Source organism: Rhineura floridana, chromosome 15, assembly GCF_030035675.1.
Source record: "Rhineura floridana isolate rRhiFlo1 chromosome 15, rRhiFlo1.hap2, whole genome shotgun sequence".
Taxonomy (NCBI): Eukaryota; Metazoa; Chordata; class Lepidosauria; order Squamata; family Rhineuridae; genus Rhineura; species Rhineura floridana.
In genome coordinates, this window is record NC_084494.1 from 10,639,078 (window position 1) to 10,656,773 (window position 17,696).

Here is a 17,696-nt window from a genome sequence, read left to right on the forward strand (position 1 = left end):
ATGGAGCAAGAGCGGTTGCCATCCGCCCTTGCCCCCAAATCAACATTCACAGCACAAAGATTTGCCCAGAGATTACCTTCCCAGCTCATAAAGCAAAGGGGCACAAAGACACAGAAGTGCCAGGTAGTAGAAAATGCCCATGCAAGGCTGGCAGCGCCCAAACAGATGACTCATGGCATGCCCTATTGCCAAGCTATCCACTTCTGTAAAACACAAGTGCCACATGTACCCAACTACAACTGAAGGGCATATTAAGCAGGATAAATTGCTTTATACTCAGGGCTCAATGTATGCTGCGATTCTGGACAAGTGCAGGGGGAGAAAAACACACAGAATGTAAAAATGAGTACAGAGTTAAGCTTACTAAGAGTCTCAGCTTTCACGTGGAGGGAGGGGGAAGCAAAATTCTAGTCCTTGTGGTAGATGTTCATCTGAAATTTCCACAACCAATCAGAATTGTGGAACAATATTACCAGAGGATAGGAGGCGGAGCTTAAGCAGCCCACCGTATTTCTGCACCCACCCACCGACCATTGACTTGCAGCCAGGAGCTGAATAAAATGTGAAAAATAAGAAGCAATTATGCAGATGTGCTTACTTTGTATAATGTCTATGGGTCGCAGAATCCAGCTTTTCTAGGTGTAGAATTTGGGCTATTTGGCTTTGCTTTTTCAGTGCAAGGTAGCCCACACAGCCCTATGTAGATACAGAATCAGACGAGTAGCCTCGCTAGCCCAGGTGTAGGAAACCTGTGGCCCTCCAGATGTTGTCGGACTACAACTCCCATCATCCCTGACCATCAACTATGCTGGGTGGCGATGATGGGAGATGGAGCCCAATGACACCTGCATGGCCACAAATTCCCCGCTCCTGATCTAGTCCAATACAGTCAGCGGTAAATGGCAGCAGCTCTTCAAGGTCTCTCTAGCAAAGACCTTCTTGGGCACCTTACCTGATCCCATGGACACATGCACTCCATCACAAAGAAACACAATTTCTCAACAGAATAGTTGCAGGGCTCAAGGCCTCCTAAGAGGGTCATTCCTGGACTTGGAAATGTTTGTTGCTAACCCCTTACGCATGGGGCCTGGCTGCAGATGCCTGTTTGTGAGGGAAAGCCCCTTTGCACATGCTCAGATGAACTCTCCTGTATTGCCTCTTCACATGTTCCAGATATGTGGCCTGGCTTTCCAGACAAATTCTGGAGCTGAGCCGTTCCTTGCAGTCCCTGGCTCAGAACCAGACCCTTTCCTGAGCTCTCGGCCTTTCTCCAAATATGAGAAAATTAGTGTGAATTCAAGAGTTATTTCATTCCAGTACCACACAGTGAAGCTATTTGCCACAGAATAATCGGCACAACAAGCTCATCAAAGTGTTGCACCAGTTCCATGGAAGGCCAGCCTGGGAGGGACTTTCGGCCGTCCTCCATGTGGCTGCCCATCACATTTATAGAAACCTAGGATGCTGCCTTATACTGAGTCAGACCATTGGTCCATCTGGCTCAGGACTATCTACACTGACTTGTAGCAGCTCTGCAAGGTTTTCAGCCAGAGACATTCCCAGCCCTACCTGGAGATGCTGGGGATTGAACCGGGGACTTTTTGCATGCAAAGCGGAAGCTCTGCCACTGAGCTATGGCATGTCCCCAAACAATCAAGCAGCCTTATACTCAATCGCAGAGCACAGGCTTTGCATGCAGAAGGTTCCAGGTTCGGTCCTCAGCATCTCTCGGGAGCACTGGGAGAAAACCCCAAAGAGCTGCTGCCAATCAGTGTGTAGATCAGGGATGTTAATTGACTGCAGCCTCCGTCTTCCCACTCCTTTGGCTATGCTAGCTGAGGCTGATGGAATCTGGAGCCACATGTTCCCCACCCCAATGTAGACAATACCGAATGAAAAGCTATCAAGGGAAATGCCATCGCGCGGTCACAGAGCACATGCACTTGTCTGACACTCTGAAGAGCCACTGCTAGTTAGCATCAACAATACTGAACTGGATGGGCCAATATCCTGACTCAGTAGCAGAGCATCTCTTTTGCATACAGGAAGTCTCAGGCTCAGTCCTCCAGGTAGGACTAGGCATGTTCCCCAACTGAAATCCTGGAGAGCTCCGGCTAGCCAGTGTAGACCACGCTAAGCAAGATGGACCAATGGTCAGACTATAAGACAGCTTCCTGTGTTATCAGTGTGCTCACGCATATGTGTGTATACTTGCATGCATGCTAGTCTCTCCAAGATGTCCAGCATGCTGCAATCCTCAGTTATTTCCCTGCAGTTCACTGCCCGGACCCTTGAATTGTAGAGCATGTGAGGCGATCACCATGTAGCTGTCCAATATCTTCATTCAGTGAGGGACTGTCTGGAACATCCTCTGCTGCTCACTCTCTCTCTCTGGTCCTTCAGCATCTATCCAGTGCTGGTTGCCATAGAAACAGGCCAGTGAACAGAAAGGAGGGGGCATCAGAGGAACATGCTGCTGCTTGCTGGTAGCTTGTCAGATCCTGAGTTCCCTCCCTCATCCCCAGCGGTTTGCTTTCTGGAACAAGTGGAGCCAGGGTTCGAACATCTCTTAAGCCACCATCTCACATGTGTGAAAAGCCCTGCTTCTGAATCTCATCTATGGACGCTTTCGGTATTCACCAGTGTTGGAGGATACACTACTTTCCACAACTCGTTTGTTCGTCTTCTCAGGGTAGTCCAGGGCTGAGCCTGGGTGCAAATTAAGCCTAGCTGCTTCCATTTGGCTTCCTTCTTGCAAATACTGAAGACTTTCTTTTGGGATGCAGATCAGCTTCTCCCAGCATGGTGCCCTCCAGATGTTTGGGGCCCACAACTCCCAACACTAGCTGGGGCTGATGGGAGTTGTAGTGCAAAACATCTGGAGGGCACTAGGTTGAGGGAGGCTGATGTAGCCAGGTGGGGTATAAAAAGAGGATTCATTGGTTTGGGAAAGAGCCGTATCTCAGAGGTAGAGAGCCTGCTTTGCAGGTCTCACGTTCCCAGCATCTCTGCAATGGTCTGGGAAAGACCCCTATCTGTGACCCCCGGAGAGCCACTGCCAGCCAGTGTAGACAAAACTGAGCTAGATGGACCAATGGCCTGACTTATTCCTATATTCACCCTATATATCCACCATCATGTCATGAAGCCACTTTTGCAATAGAAGGAACAGACCTCAACACTGGCTCACCCTTCACCATCCACCTGCTTCTTCCCTCCCTTGTTCACTGCCACTGATGCCTCCACCTACACCCTTTCCTCCTTTCTCCTTCCCTTCCGACTGGTTAAAGTTTGCAGCCAGGGGTCATTCCCAGACTGACTGACCTACGTTCAATTCCCTTTAGGGAAGGGGCCGGACCTCAGTGGTATAGCACCTGCCTTGCAAGCAGGAAATCCCAGGTTTAATCCCTACATCTCCACGTAGGGCTGGGAGAGACCTTGCCTAAAGCCCTGTAGAGCTGCTGCCAGTCAGTGTAGACAATACTGAGCTAGATGGACCAAAGGTCTGACTCAGTATGTTCCTCCTGTGTTCCCAGTATCTCCAAGAAGGGCTGGGTTCTCGGCTGGGTACTGCCTGCGTCCTTGGAAAGCTGCTGCCAGTCAGTGTAGGCAATACTGAGCTAGATGGATCTGATTCAAGGGAAAGGGCCACAGCTCAGTGGAAGAGCACATGGTTGCATGGGGAAGGTCCCAGGTTCTGCATGTCCAGACACGGCTGGGAAAAGTTCCCATGTAAAACCCGAGGAACCACTGACAGTCGGTGAAGACCAGGGCTAGACAACATGGTGCCTTCCAGATGTTGCTGGACTCCAGCACTCATCAGCCCCAGCCAGCATGGCCAGTAGTCAGAGAGGCTGGAAGTTGTAGTCCAACAACACCCAGAGGGTGCCTTATTGGCCACCTCTGATGTAGGCACTATTCATTTATTAATATATTTATTTATTATTCATTATACTTAACATTCTGCCCTACTTCCAATTGCAGCCCAGCTGTTAAACAATCACAGAGAGAGAGAGAAAGAGCAGCGAGACAAGAAACTCATTCCATTAAGATCCACAGCTGGCCAGTAAATGCCTGATGAAATAAGTGTTTTCAAATGATGCTGAAACATCAGCAACATCAGGGATGGTCTAATCTCAGTTGGGAGGGAGTTTCATAAGTGGGGAGCCGCCACCGAAAAAGCCCTGCCCCATGCTGTTTCCCTGCAGACCTTAAAGCCTGGAAGGGGACACTCCTTTAAGAACTTGGGTCCCAGCTCATATGGGGCATGCATGGGTGACCTTTGGCCCTCCAGATGTTCCTGAACTACAACTTCCATCAGCTGCAGCAAACATGGCTAATGGCCAGGGGTGATGGGAGTTGTAGTTCAGCAACATCTGGAGGGCCAAAGCTTCCCTGCACCTGATATAGAGCCTTGTGCACCAGCACTAATACCTTTAATTGGGCCCGGTGGCTAATAGCCAGCCAGTGCAGAGTTATAGGGATCAATATAATAGGGTCCCTTCTCACTGTCCTATTTAGCAACCCAGCGGCAGCATTCTGCACCTGCAGCAGCCTCCAGACAGAGATAGTGAGTGGCATGGGCCAACAGTTTGAGTCAGTATTGCACAATGTCCAGCAGTCAGACCTGTTCACTCTCTCTGCAGAGCTGTTTGGTTTTATACACCTCGTGTAACCCACTCTCCTCCTTATCCCAGGCGGGCTCGGTTCAAACGGTCCAACAGCGTGACGGCCGGCGTGCAGGCTGACCTGGAACTGGAGGGGCTGGCAGGGCTGACAGTGGTGACAGAGGACAAGGCCCTTCAGTTTGGGCGCTCTTTCCAGCGGCACTCCTCGGAGCCAGACTCCTCTCGGCAATACTCAGTGTACAAGACGGTGCATACGCAAGGCCAGTGGGCCTACCGGGAAGACTACCAGATGCAGTACGACACCGTGGAAGTCCCACGCCAGGATTCTTGGATGGACAGGGGATCGCGCAGCCTGCCCGATTCCGGCCGAGCCTCGCCTTGCCACCGGGACGGCGAATGGTTCATCAAGCTCCTGCAAGCAGAGGTGGAGAAGATGGAAGGCTGGTGCCAGCAGATGGAACTGGAGGCCGAAGATTATGATCTGCCGGAAGAGAGTGAGTCTCTCTGAGGCTTTGTGGGCTGGGGGATGCGCTCTGGGGCTGCCGGCTTCCTTCTGGAAACCAGTACAGTCTGCCAGGTATAGCTGGATTGAGAGCCAAGTGACACAATTGTGGTTCTGTCTGAAGGAGCTATTTCCGGACTGTATCGTTTTTCAGACTGCAAAATGCTCCCCCGCGTTATTATCTAAAAGCTAGCATGTCAGGGAGAAATTTTTGCTTGCTATAAAGGATTGGGACATATGATGGAATGTGAGTTGGCATTAGGGATGGGGGAGAAATTCGGTCTGGTTCACATTTTAAGGCGAGCTCGCCTTATTTATTTATTTATTTGATTGATTGATTGATTGATTGATTGATTAATATCCTACCCTTTCTCCCAGTAGGAGCCCAGGGAGGCAAACAAAAGCACTTTGCACTTCTCAAAACAACATGCAAGCCAAAACACAGCTATTCTGCAAAATTCACACTTCTTCAGATGTTATGATGAAGTGTGTTTTAAAAAAGTGTATACTAGGGGAAAGTATGCATAAAAAGACATGCATTTGTGGAAATAACATGTGTGGGAAATATGTATAAATAATTGCATAAAAATATGCAAATTAAGAGACATGTAAACTGAAATGCTGATCTGTTTTTACAAGGACTTTTTTAAAAAAAAATACAAACTGATGTGGAACTCTGGGGACTGAACTTAAGATTACAAACATGAGAAACGCAGAGAAACCAAAATAGACAGTTTTATCCATCCTTAGCTGGAATATGTGATTTATATGAACAGAATTTTGTTGTCATAAGGACATAGAAAGTGCCCCACTGGATTACACCAAAGGTCTATGTAGTCCAGCATCCTGCATCCCACATTAGCCGATTAGATGATTTGGGGAAGCCCACGAGCAGGGCATAAATGCAAAGTCCTCCCCTATTGGAGCCAAATTAAGGAACTTTCCTCCCTATGCAAATACCAGCTTCTGAGGAAGACATAGTAGGGGAGGAAAGGATTCAAGTCCCCCTCTCTGACTGATGCCATTACTATGATTATGGTTATGGTTATGGTGGTGGTGATGATGATGATTGTTGTTATTATTATTATTGACATGCCTTTCACCCTAAGGTCCCAGGGCGGATCACAACAATTTAAAATACAACATTTAATCACAGGAATAAGTGGGTCCCCAAAAATATCCATCTCAGTTGTCAAAACTGGATAATGAAGGTGCCAGGCACACCTCTGTGAAAAGGGGATTACACAATTTAGGACTGCAACAGAGAAAGCCCTCTCCCCTGAGCTTCTGAGGGCAGCAGAACTCCAAGAGGGCCCCCTCTGGTGACCTCAACACCTGAGACGGTCTGTAGGGAAGGAGGCGGTCTTTCAGATATTTGGGACCTAAGTCATTTAGGGCATTAAGCACTAATGTGAGCACCTTGAACTGGGCCTGGAAACCAACAGGCAACCAATGCAGCTGTTTATAAACAGGGTTTATGTGAGTTCTTTCTAAATGGAATCCCTGCCACATTTTGGACAGATTCCGACTCATCTTCAAGGGCAGCCCCACATAAAGCACATTGTAATAATCCAGTCTGATAATTGTCACCCCACCCATCAGCTGATAGTATGCATTAAAAAAAAACCACATATTGAATGCAAAGACTGTTAATGTCACACTGTGGTCTTCAGACTCTGGGAACCATAAAAGATTCTCCCATCTTGGGCAGGCTTTGGGATGATTCACTACTGACCTTCTCATTTTCTCTATGTATCTCCTCAGTCCTAGAGAAGATCCGTAGTGCAGTGGGCAGTGCCCAGCTCCTGATGTCTCAGAAAGTCCAGCAGTTTTATCGACTCTGTCAGCAGAACATGGTGAGAGAATCTCGTGTATGCCTTGATTATTATTATTTTTAAATGCCCTTCCAGCAGTGGAGGCTGGTGCTCTGATGTTAGTGGGGTAGTGAACCTGCTCCAGGTTTAAGTCCAAACCTTCAAGGAGCTGTCCAAGGTGCTTTCATCAGGTGACATCATCCATTTTTACACATCCATTATTAATAAGCTTATTACCATGGTATATGCCTATGTCATATAAAAGTATATTATTAAGCAGTTTCAACCCCTTATTTAGGCTCCATTTAGGGCATTAATGGGCAATTGCTGGATTCCACATATCTCAAGGAAATACAATTTAACTTGGCATTACAAAGGAAGCCTTTGACTTCAGCTCCACCTGTTCCTTTCCTTCCTTCTCCTTTCTGGCAGGACCCCAATGCTTTCCCCGTGCCCACTTTCCAGGACCTGGCCGGATTCTGGGACCTCCTGCAGCTTTCCATCGAGGATGTCAGCATGAAGTTCACTGAACTTCACCAGCTCAAAGCCAATGGATGGAAGCTCACCGAGCCCAAGGTGAGAGAGAAAACATGGAAAGAAGATAATGAGAGAAGCAGGTGGCTCCCAGCCCATGTAATAAGCAAGGCTCTTTACCCTTGGATGTTCCAGTTAAATAAATATAAAAATAAATCTGCCCTCCAGTTGCTGAAATTCTGTAACAAGAAAAGGTGCATAGTGGATGTGGGCTGAGATCAGGTTGTCTCGGAGCCAGAACCACAAAGGCTCAGAGGGAGGATCCCTTGATAAAAAGTTGCCCAGAATTAGGACTAGGAATGGGGCAGAAGTTAAATTCAATTCACATATTAAAGTGAACTTGCCTAATTTGCACTTTCTGACACAATCCGCATACCAAAACACAGCCATTTGAAATTTTCACGTCTCTGACTTTTGCGATGCAGTTCTCTAGCCCCGTAATGAGTACAAAAATGCATATAGTAGGGTAAAGAGTGTGTTTAAATTTGGGCTCCTGCTGGGAGGAAGGGTGGGATATAAATCAATTAATCAATTAATAAATTAAAATGCATATATTAGCAGCAGCATACAAAAATGCATTGCATTATGGGAAATCGCTGTGCAAACACATGTAAGGCAAAATTGCCAACAAACAGGCATATTAGGAGAAATTCACACTAAAATGCTGATGAATCCTCATGAGGATTAAAGAAAAAACAAATTACAAACTGATGTGGAGAAATAACTAACCCTAAAGAAATTTGGGAAACTTAGCGAAGCCAAAATTGACAGATTTGTCCATCCCTAATTAGAACTGAGTCAAAATTCCATTCTTCCATTTTTGCCATTCTGTTTGCAGGGAGTGAAAAGGGAGGGTGTGTGGAATGTAGCTTATTTTTCACAGGGGGGAAACGGGTGGAGGGGCAAATCTTACCCAAGCAAAAATGGCAACATCTGTCCCATCAGTTGTTTTTCCTCACCCCTCACTGCAGAAGCCCCCTCCGTATCACACTATGCCATCACATAGTGTCAGTGGAGGCTGGTGGCTCCAATATCAGTAGCGCAGTGAAGTCACTACAGGCTTCAGTCTGCACTTTCAAGGAGATGCACCTTGGGCAGCTCCTTGAAAGTGTGGACTAAAACCCAGAGCGGATTCCCCTGCCTCACTGACATGGAGCCACCAGCCGTCACTGCCAGCTGCCCTTTTAAGTCCCACAGTACTCCAGGTCAGGATGCACCGTGGGAGATTAAAACAATGGTGAGATTAAAACAATGGTGCCAGGCCAGAAAAAAGAAAGAGGAGCTTAACCAAGGATGCCCAGTGCTGACTTCCAGGCCTAGATAAGGCAGCAAGTCTTCAACCGCTTTTTTTTTTTTGGCAACATTTTAAATTGTTTTTAGAATGCTTTTCTTTTTCTGGTTCAATTGTTTTTGCTGATATGTTTGTCGACGCAAGGAAGGGCGAGATATGAGTTCAATAAATACAGGAATATATCATGTGGGAATGGACTTCAGGCCCGGGGGTGAAAAGCGACTCCCCGACCTCTCTAGCTGGCCCACCACCACCACCCTCCCTAGGCTGCATCCCTCACCAGACCTGCATTACACCACCTTCCTTGAGTGTTTTTGGTTGGCTACGATATGTCCTTGAACTCTGGTCGTGCCTTTTGGTTGCCTGGATGGGGGGCACAAAAGGGTGAGTGTATAGAAACCAGCCTATGGTACAAAAGTAAAAGTTACATTTGTCGCTCTGCCCACTTTTGCCTCTGGCCTCACCCGCCCCGGCATGTGGTCCCCGGAAGGTTGCCCAGAAAAGAATGGGGCCCTCAGGCTGAAAATGATTCTCCAGCCTTGCACTGCATTCTTCGGAAGCATCCTATCAGCCCTCCAGAACCACTGCTGGCTTCCCAGTCCAGAGGGATTATGGGAAACTCCCAGATGGAATGGTGTGCAGCCTCCTCCTCAAACCAGCAACCCCAAGGGTGCAGAAAGCAAGGGCCTGATCTACAGGGTTCGAATCCTGCAGTGCCAAATCTGACGCACCCCTTGTGTGGTGCCTTCACCTAGAAGAGGCAGGGACACCAGCTCTCCTACTGTTACTCTCCTCCTGTGCTCTGTGCAGTGTGAGGACACTGGGGTAGCAAGGGGGCCATTCTTTACCCCTGGAGGCATTGTCCAGGGATGGGCCAGTTTCAGGGCAAAAAGAGGCTCATCTCCTTGGCTGCTGTTTTCTCCTCCTTCCCACCCACCTCCCTGCCTCGTCCTTCCTTCTCTCAGGTGACCTGTGAGATTTGACAGGCAGGCAGGAAAGAGGGATGAAAGATTTGGATAAAGCGCTCACAGCTGTTTTCCTCTCTCCCTGCGGCTCTAGAGCTGCGTTGCTGGCCAAAGCGAAATAATTGACCATTTTTAACGAACCTTTGTTCTTTTCAAAAAGAAAAATTGCAGAACAACAAAGCTCTCTTTTCCCTCTGAATTAACAGGCAGGAAGCAGCTCCAGCCTTGGCTGAAAAGCTATTTCCGGTTTATTTATTTAAATGTTGTTCCCGAAGCTTTTGTTCCCTTCTTGCAGACACTTGCACGCGCTCCACATAGACACACGCACTCACAGGGCCTCTCCACACTGGTGGCTGTTTTATGTTTGCGTTTCTCACAGGTGTATTCTGCAACATCAGAGCCACCAGTCTCCACTGCTCGGCACCTCACACCACAGTTCCCAGGATTCTTTGGGAGAAGCCATGACTGTTTAAAGTGGTACATTACTGCTTTAAATGCATAAATAGTGCAGAATGGGGCCTACATGTGCAAACCCCAATTTCCCCCAAACGCACACACTTCACTAGCTGCAAATCCATACCCCACTCCCCAAATTCATTAGAACAGTGTGGCCTTCTTTGTGAGGGGTCTGGACACCAAGTCCTGTGAGGAATGGTGGAAATAACTGGGTATGTTTAGCCTGAATAAGAGGTGGTTACATGATTAAAGCTGCCCTGGGCTCCTCCTGGAAGGAAGGGCAGGATATAAATCTAATAAATAAATAAATGAAACTTGTACAAAAATGCACATACTAGGGTAAACTGTACATTAGTATGCATATATTAGTGGAGATAATGTACAAAAATGCATTATGCGAGGGCCTTGTAAAAATGCATACATTAGGAGAGAAACCAAAACTGATGTAATAACATCAGAAGAGTCTGGCTACTGGATCAGGCCAAAGCAGGCCCATCTAGTCCAGCATCCTGCTGTCACAGTGACCAGCCAGATGCGCAGGGGAAGTCTGCAAGCAGGACCTAGGCACAAGAGCATTCTCCCCTCCTGCAGTTTCCAGCAACTGGTACTGAGGAGCACACTACTTCCAACTATGGAAGCAGAGCATAGCCATCATTCCTCCATCCCTACCTGTCACCCAGGGAACTCTGGGAATTAGAGTCCAGTGAAGAGAGGGGAGAGAGGGACCTTTCGCCATTGCTTCCACCACCACTGCCACCCCCTTATCTTCCCCACTAACACACTCTCTCTGTCTTCTATGGCAGGAGGAAAAGAAGGTGCCTCCGCCAATACCAAAGAAGCCGCCACGCTCCCGGCTCCACCCAGTGAAGGACCGGTCCCTGGACTCCGTAGACCGGCAGAGGCAGGAGGCCCGCAAGAGGCTCCTGGCAGCCAAGAGGGCTGCCTCTTTCCGCCAGAGCTCAGCCACCGAAAGTGCAGACAGCATTGAGATCTATATCCCTGAGGCCCAGACCAGACTGTGAAGGCAGGGGGTGACTTTTCTAACCATCCCATATGTGCAGAAGACACAGCACCACTGTGACCTGCGGGCTGCGTCCCACCATCTCTCCAGGGAGAGCAATTCTAGGCCTCGCCACAATCTCTAATTTTTTAAAAAAAACAAAATTTCTGCAATCCATGAACCTGATGCCAGACAGATGTGAAAACTAGGGTTCTGGCTCCTTCGCTCATCATCGCTCTTAGTAAGATGTGGCGGTGACCAGCCTTCACCACCGTCCGGACCAGCACCTTTCCCCCTTCTACTCCTCTGATTTTCTTCTTATAACCTTTTCCCCTTGCTCCATTGATGGGCATTTCCACTGCCACCACCCACCTACCCAATACATGAGCTTTTCTCACTGTCCTGCAGGCTCGGGGCCCCCATCAACAACCCCGTCACTCCCCATCCATGGGTTCGAGGCCCACCAATATTTATATTATAAATATATATGTATATGTACTTCTCTTAATATAACTGAAGGGCAGAAACTGCCTGAGACCACAGCTGTGTTTCTGATGGCGAGAGCCTTCTCGTCTCCTCAGGAGACCCTGTCCCTTCCCATCTCAGCAGCCTGATTCTCAACACCCGACACGCACAAAACATAGAAAGATCTCCCCACCACCACCACCACATACATATATATTCACACACAATTGGATCAAGCAAGGGAGATAGATGGAGGGGTGACTTCCACCTTTTCCATCAGCCCCAGAACTTTGGTTGAAGGTCTGCTGGTGGACAAGCAATTGGTGGACCTGGTTTTGTGAGAAGTGGTGCATATATAACTTAATGAGTCTTGGAAACCAATGCTCCTGACAAGAGATCCTTTTCTAAAAAAAACAGCATTGGCTGTACCCTTTGGTGATGGCGCAGCTCAAATCACCGATGACTCATTACATTGCATCAGCAGGAAGTGACTCCCAAGACTCCGGAAGTTGTAATTCCACTCTGCTCAGCGTGTTAGGGAGCCTCATTTGGAGTGCTGGGTACCACAGTTCGAAGGAGGATACTGAAAAGCAAGCTAGAGAGTCAAGGGAGAGCTGCAGCTATGAGGAAGGATCTTTGAGAAGCCAAATTGTCTGAGAAAAAAGCTAAAAGAACAATAGTTTTGGCCCAGAGCAGTGCTTTCAAAGCGTCCTTCCTTCAGGGAACGCTTCATGCTGGCCTGCCTGCTATGGAGCCTTTGCACATCCCAAAGAATTCTGGGAAGTGATCTAAGGTGCACCTTCAGTTCACAAGGGGCATCGGCTAGGCCTGATGGGCCTCCCCCTCACCCACTAGTAACCTGAGAGTAGGCCCTAGAACGAGCCCGGCACTCTTCTGCAATTCCATCTGGCGAAGAAAGGAGGGCTGTGGAAGGAGAGATTCCTTTTAGGAAAGTGTGTCTGCCGTTCCCGATCTTCTGAACAACAGACCTGCCTCCCAACAGTTCCCAGGAACACAATTTTTGAGAGCTGCTGTCCTAGAGAAAGGAAGATAAACAAGACCGGTTTTTTGATAGTTAAAAGAGCATCAGTATGAAGAGAGATGGCACCGTTTTTCACCTTCTCTACTGAGAACAAGTCTTAGGAAGAACAAGTGTCAAGGACAAGCTGCTGGGGGCAGTTATGGGGTCTCCTTTGGTGGCATTTTCCAGAAGAGAAACAGAAAACACCACTCTAGGATTTTGAACATTGAGGATCTCTTGTATCATGATGCTGATTCTTAATGATGCGAGAGCAGCTTGGTTGACACTCCATCGTGTCTCCTCCTACCCTTCTCCAGTAATGCAGAACCCCCCATGGGAGGAAAGGATGATGTGGGAAGGACCACAGTAGGGTCAGGGGCCAGATCAGAAGGAATGGAATTGACGTGGAGTTCAGGGCAGCCTACATGAAGTTATCTCCTTTTCTCCAACCCTGTGAAGTAGATTGGGCATAGATGCAATGAGCTGCTTTGAGGTGAGCTTTGTGGCTGAGCGAGGATTCAAAGCCAGGATGCCCTGGTCCTAGTATAATGCTCTTCCCTGCACCACACAGGTGCACCACACTCTGACATGGGTACGCACATGCAGTTTCTAACAGAAGAATTGCTGCCTATTGAAAGGTTGTACTCAGGGGCGGGCAAGTGTTTTCTAACATAAGAACTGGCACATATTAAAGGGCTGCACTTGATCTGGGGTAGGGAACCTGTGGTTCTCCACTCCAACTCCCATCAGCTCCAGCCAGCATGGCCAGTGGTAATGGATGATGGGATTTGTAGTCCAACAATGGCTGGAGGGCTAGAGGTTTCCCATCCCTGTACTAAACAGTCAGCTGAGGGTCTTCCAACTCTATGGTTATGTTCCAAGACAAGACATGATTTCCCAGTTTGTGTCAAGATTGGGACTGCCATGACACAGAAAACCTTCCAAAATGGAGTTAGAGGAATTGAATGTAGGTTGGCACTTTTGAATCTAACTCCTCATGACAACATCAACTTGAGTTGATTTCACAGTGATAAAAAGGGGCAAAGCAAAAGACCCAACTATGCCTGGTTCTGCCACATTCTGCCAGATCAAATTCAAGGTTTATGGTGGGAGGTGTGGAAGGACCTTTTTCCTGTTTGCATTTGGGGAATGGCCAAGTTGTCTCACTGTTTTGCTTCCAATTGGGTTTCCCCCATCTCGTACTCAGAGCTTGGAAACGTTACTTTTTTTAACTACAACTCCCATCAGTCCCAGCCAGCATGGCCACTGGATTGGGCTGATGGGAGCTGTAGTTCAAAAAAGTAACTTTTCCAAGCTCTGCTCATACTATTATTTATTATCTAGTTCATACATCGAAAGGAAGATCAGGTGTCTCTCAAAGGCCTTTGATCTAGATGGTCCAAAATTGACTAATGGGCAGTCCTACCCAGAGCTTGGAAAAGTTACTTTTTTTGAACTACAACTCCCATCAGCCCCAGCCAGCATGGCTACTGGATTGGGCTGGTGGGAGTTTTAGTTCAAAAAAGTAACTTTTCCAAGCTCTGGTCCTACCATGGATTTAGGGTTTGCAGTGCTAGAGGTTGGAGGGAGAATTGACGAAGAGTCCTGCTGCTGGATTGGGCCAAAGGCCCATCTTGTTCTCACAGTGGCCAACTAGCTGACTGTGGGAAGCCCATAAACAGGACCTGAGGGAACTCTAGCTCTGTGGTACTGCTTTAAATGTTTAGTGCAGATGGAGCCCTAGTCTGCCGATGGTGGATGCTCTCCCATCAACTGTGCTGAAGTACCTGCCTGTTTGGTCAGCTTCTGTACATGGAATCAAAACATAAGAACATCACAAGAGCCTTGCCGCTGGATCAGGCCAGTGGCCCATCTGGTCCAGCATCCTCTTCTCAGAGTGGCCAACCAGGTGCCTGGGGGAAGCCTGAATGCAGGACCTGAGTACAACAGCACTCTCCCCGCTTGCGGTTTCTAGCAACTGGTATTCAGAGGCATGCTGCCTCCCACAGTGGAGGCACAGTGGCAGAGGAGCCATCATGACTAGTAGCCATCGACAACCTTCTCCTCCATGTATTTGTCTAATCCTCTTTGAAAGCCATCCAAGTGGGTGGCCATCACTATCTCATATGGGAGCAAATCCCACAGTTTAACTATGTGCTGTGTGAAGAAGTATGACCTGTGGCTCTCCCGAATCCAAATTTCAGCTTCGTAAGATGTCCCTGAGTTCTGGGATTATGAGAGTGGGACTAAAACTTCTCTCTATTCACTCTCTCCACACTCTGCCCTTAAGGGGAAATCTTAGGTCCTGCTTGAGACAGAAGCACAGACCAGCATGAAATAGCTCGGCCTTCTTTCTTTTCTTTTTTACCTTCTTTAAGCTCCAAAAGCAGCACAAACCACAAATGCACAACCTTACATTTGCAGGATCAGAGGCAAAATGCCTCGGAATACCAGCAGCTTGTGGACTTCCAAAAGACATCTAGTTGACCACTGTGAGAACCAGGAGGCTTGTCTAGGTGGACCTTTGGACTGAACCAGCAGCCAGGGATGAGGGAGAAATTGGATTCAGTTCTCATTTGAAGTTAAACCAGATTCGCACTTTCCAAAACAATCTGAGAACCCAAACACACCCATCCTTTGAAATTCACACTTATCCGAATTATGTGATGCATTGAGCAGGGGGATGGACTTGATGGCCTTATAGGCCCCTTCCAACTCTACTATTCTATGATTCTCCAACCAAACAATGTTTACAAAAATGCAAATACCAGGGGAAAGTGCATTAAATGAATACATTAGAGGAAATAACATACAAAATGCATTTATAGTAGGAGAAATTGCTTGCAGAAATGTGTACCTTAGTCAAAACAATAAAAATGTGTTTATGAGGAGAAATTCACACTAAAATGCTGATGAATTTTCATGAGGATTTTATTTTATTTTATTTGAAAAATTGCAAATTGGTGCAGAAGTGTGAAGGACTGAATTTCAGATCTGAGAGGACCGAAATGGGCAGATCCTTCCATCCCTGCCAGCAGCACGGCTCTTCTTAGGCTGTTAGTTACTGCCCACCCAGCTGCCATCTTGGCACCTTGTTCACCTTGTGTTGGATGAGAAAGATAAACCCAAAGTTCATATGAGAAATCTAAAAGGAATATCTTTCCATTTGGTCAATTGGTTGGTGCAAATGAAAAAGAACGGAAATGAAGCAGAACAAACACCCCAACCAACACATGGCTGTGTTTATGTCAAGGATCCATGTAGAACTGAACAACCACAGAGTGTGACACTGGCCACAGAACTGAGCGTTTGCTTGCTTGCTTGCTTGCTTGTTTTTTTTGTTTGGGGAAACAAGTTTCTAGTCCTTATGGCTGCAACGATAAGCTTGAAAGTGTGAGACAATGGCTGGTGAAGTCTCAGAATGGGTATATGTGTGTGTGTAAAATACTCAGGAGACAGGGACCTACTACTCATGTTGTAACTTGCCCAACTCCTATCACTGCCACATGCAGCATTAATGAGGCAAAATTAGTGTTACAGTGGTGAACACAGAAGCTACCTTATACTGAAGTCAAACCAGTAGTCCATGTACCTCAGTATTGTCTACACTGACTGGCAGAAGCTCTCCAGGGTTTGAGGCAAGGAACATTCCCAGCCTACCTAGAGATGCCAAGGATTGAACCTAGGACCTTCTGCATGCCAAGCAGATGCCCTTTGCCTTTATTTCATCGTGCATACTTGAGCAGATGAAGCCAGTGAGTTGTATCTAATGTTGGTCATACTCAGAGTAGACCCACTGACATGAGTGGGCATGACTCACTCATTTAAGTCCCTCTATGTCAATGGGCCTACTCTGAGTAGAACTTAAATTGCATACAACCCAGTGAGGCTAACCTTCAGCCAGTCCAAAGTGCTGTATGTCCCCTGTTAAACCCTCATGCTGAGGTGAGTTGGAGGTGTGTGAAGTCAGCCGGTTGGTGGGTCCACTTTGCCGGCTTACACAAGCAGATGGCAGTGTCCACCGCCACACAATTCCAGTGGAAACCAGGACATTTGTGGGATGGCTCATCCAGCCTCAGATGCCGACAGAAGCATCAGCTGTCACATCAAGTATGCCGGGAGGGTGTGCTGGAAAGGTAATTGGGAGGCGTGATTCGTGCTAGGGCAACGTAGTCAGATTAAATCAGGGGGCTTCTGTGGTCCAGGCCTGATTCAGGCTATGCCCGGTCCTTATGCGGGCAGACACATAACAGGGCATGCCACCAGGGAGCTGCCGCTGGTGATCTGAAACAGGTGATCTGCTTTGAAGACACATCAGATGAGGCGAAGGCTTTTAAGGCGTTTACATCAGCCTTCCCCAACCTGGTACCCTCCAGTTGTTTGGGAGTTGTCGTCCCAAACAGGTGTAGTCCAAAGGCTGATAGGAATAGTTGTCCAAAAGAGCTAGAGGCAGGGCTGGTGCCAAGCATGACTGGGCCCTTGGGCACCAGCCTGCCCCAGGTCTGAGGGGCCCACATGCAAGCCCCACCTGCCTCTCCCATCACTTCATGTGAATGCCGTGCGCAGTGCACACGCATGCCTACCATCAGCCAAGATGGTGACACGGGCATCAGCCCCTTAAGGAAGCCTCGGCTGCCATCTTGGTTGATGGCAGGTATGCATGCACAGCCATATAGCTTTCACTGCAATGGGGGAGGTAGGTGGGGCATGCGTGTGGGCATCACAGGCCCACACAGTCAGTATAGGGGAGTGCCTGGGAGCTTCATCTCTGCAATCCATGGCAGGGTCAGGAGCCGACACTGTCATGGATCGCAAAATGAGAGCTCTACCCTCCTACCCTCTGGGCTCCAGGGGCCCTCAGCCAGGGCCCGACCTGGCCGTTCTCTGGAGCCAGCCCTGGCTGGAGGGCTCCAGATTGGGGAACACTGGTTGACATATTCAGGCTGCTGTTTTTCTCAGGGCCAGATACGATGCCAGAAATGACATCCTTGTTTGAGACCTCTCCCTCCTGCAGTGCAAG

General features: G+C 48.1%; 1 protein-coding gene across 1 annotated transcript in view; it reads left to right on the top strand.

Annotated features, from left to right (window-relative positions):
• DLGAP3 (DLG associated protein 3) overlaps positions 1-11,212 on the top strand; it is a 57,156-nt gene extending 45,944 nt beyond the window's left edge. Inside the window, exons 7-10 of the mRNA XM_061596402.1 lie at positions 4,698-5,122; positions 6,895-6,986; positions 7,377-7,520; positions 10,994-11,212. Coding sequence (XP_061452386.1) covers positions 4,698-5,122; positions 6,895-6,986; positions 7,377-7,520; positions 10,994-11,212 — 880 coding nt within the window. The remainder of the gene's footprint in view (positions 1-4,697; positions 5,123-6,894; positions 6,987-7,376; positions 7,521-10,993) is intronic.
• Positions 11,213-17,696: the final 6,484 nt, after the last annotated feature.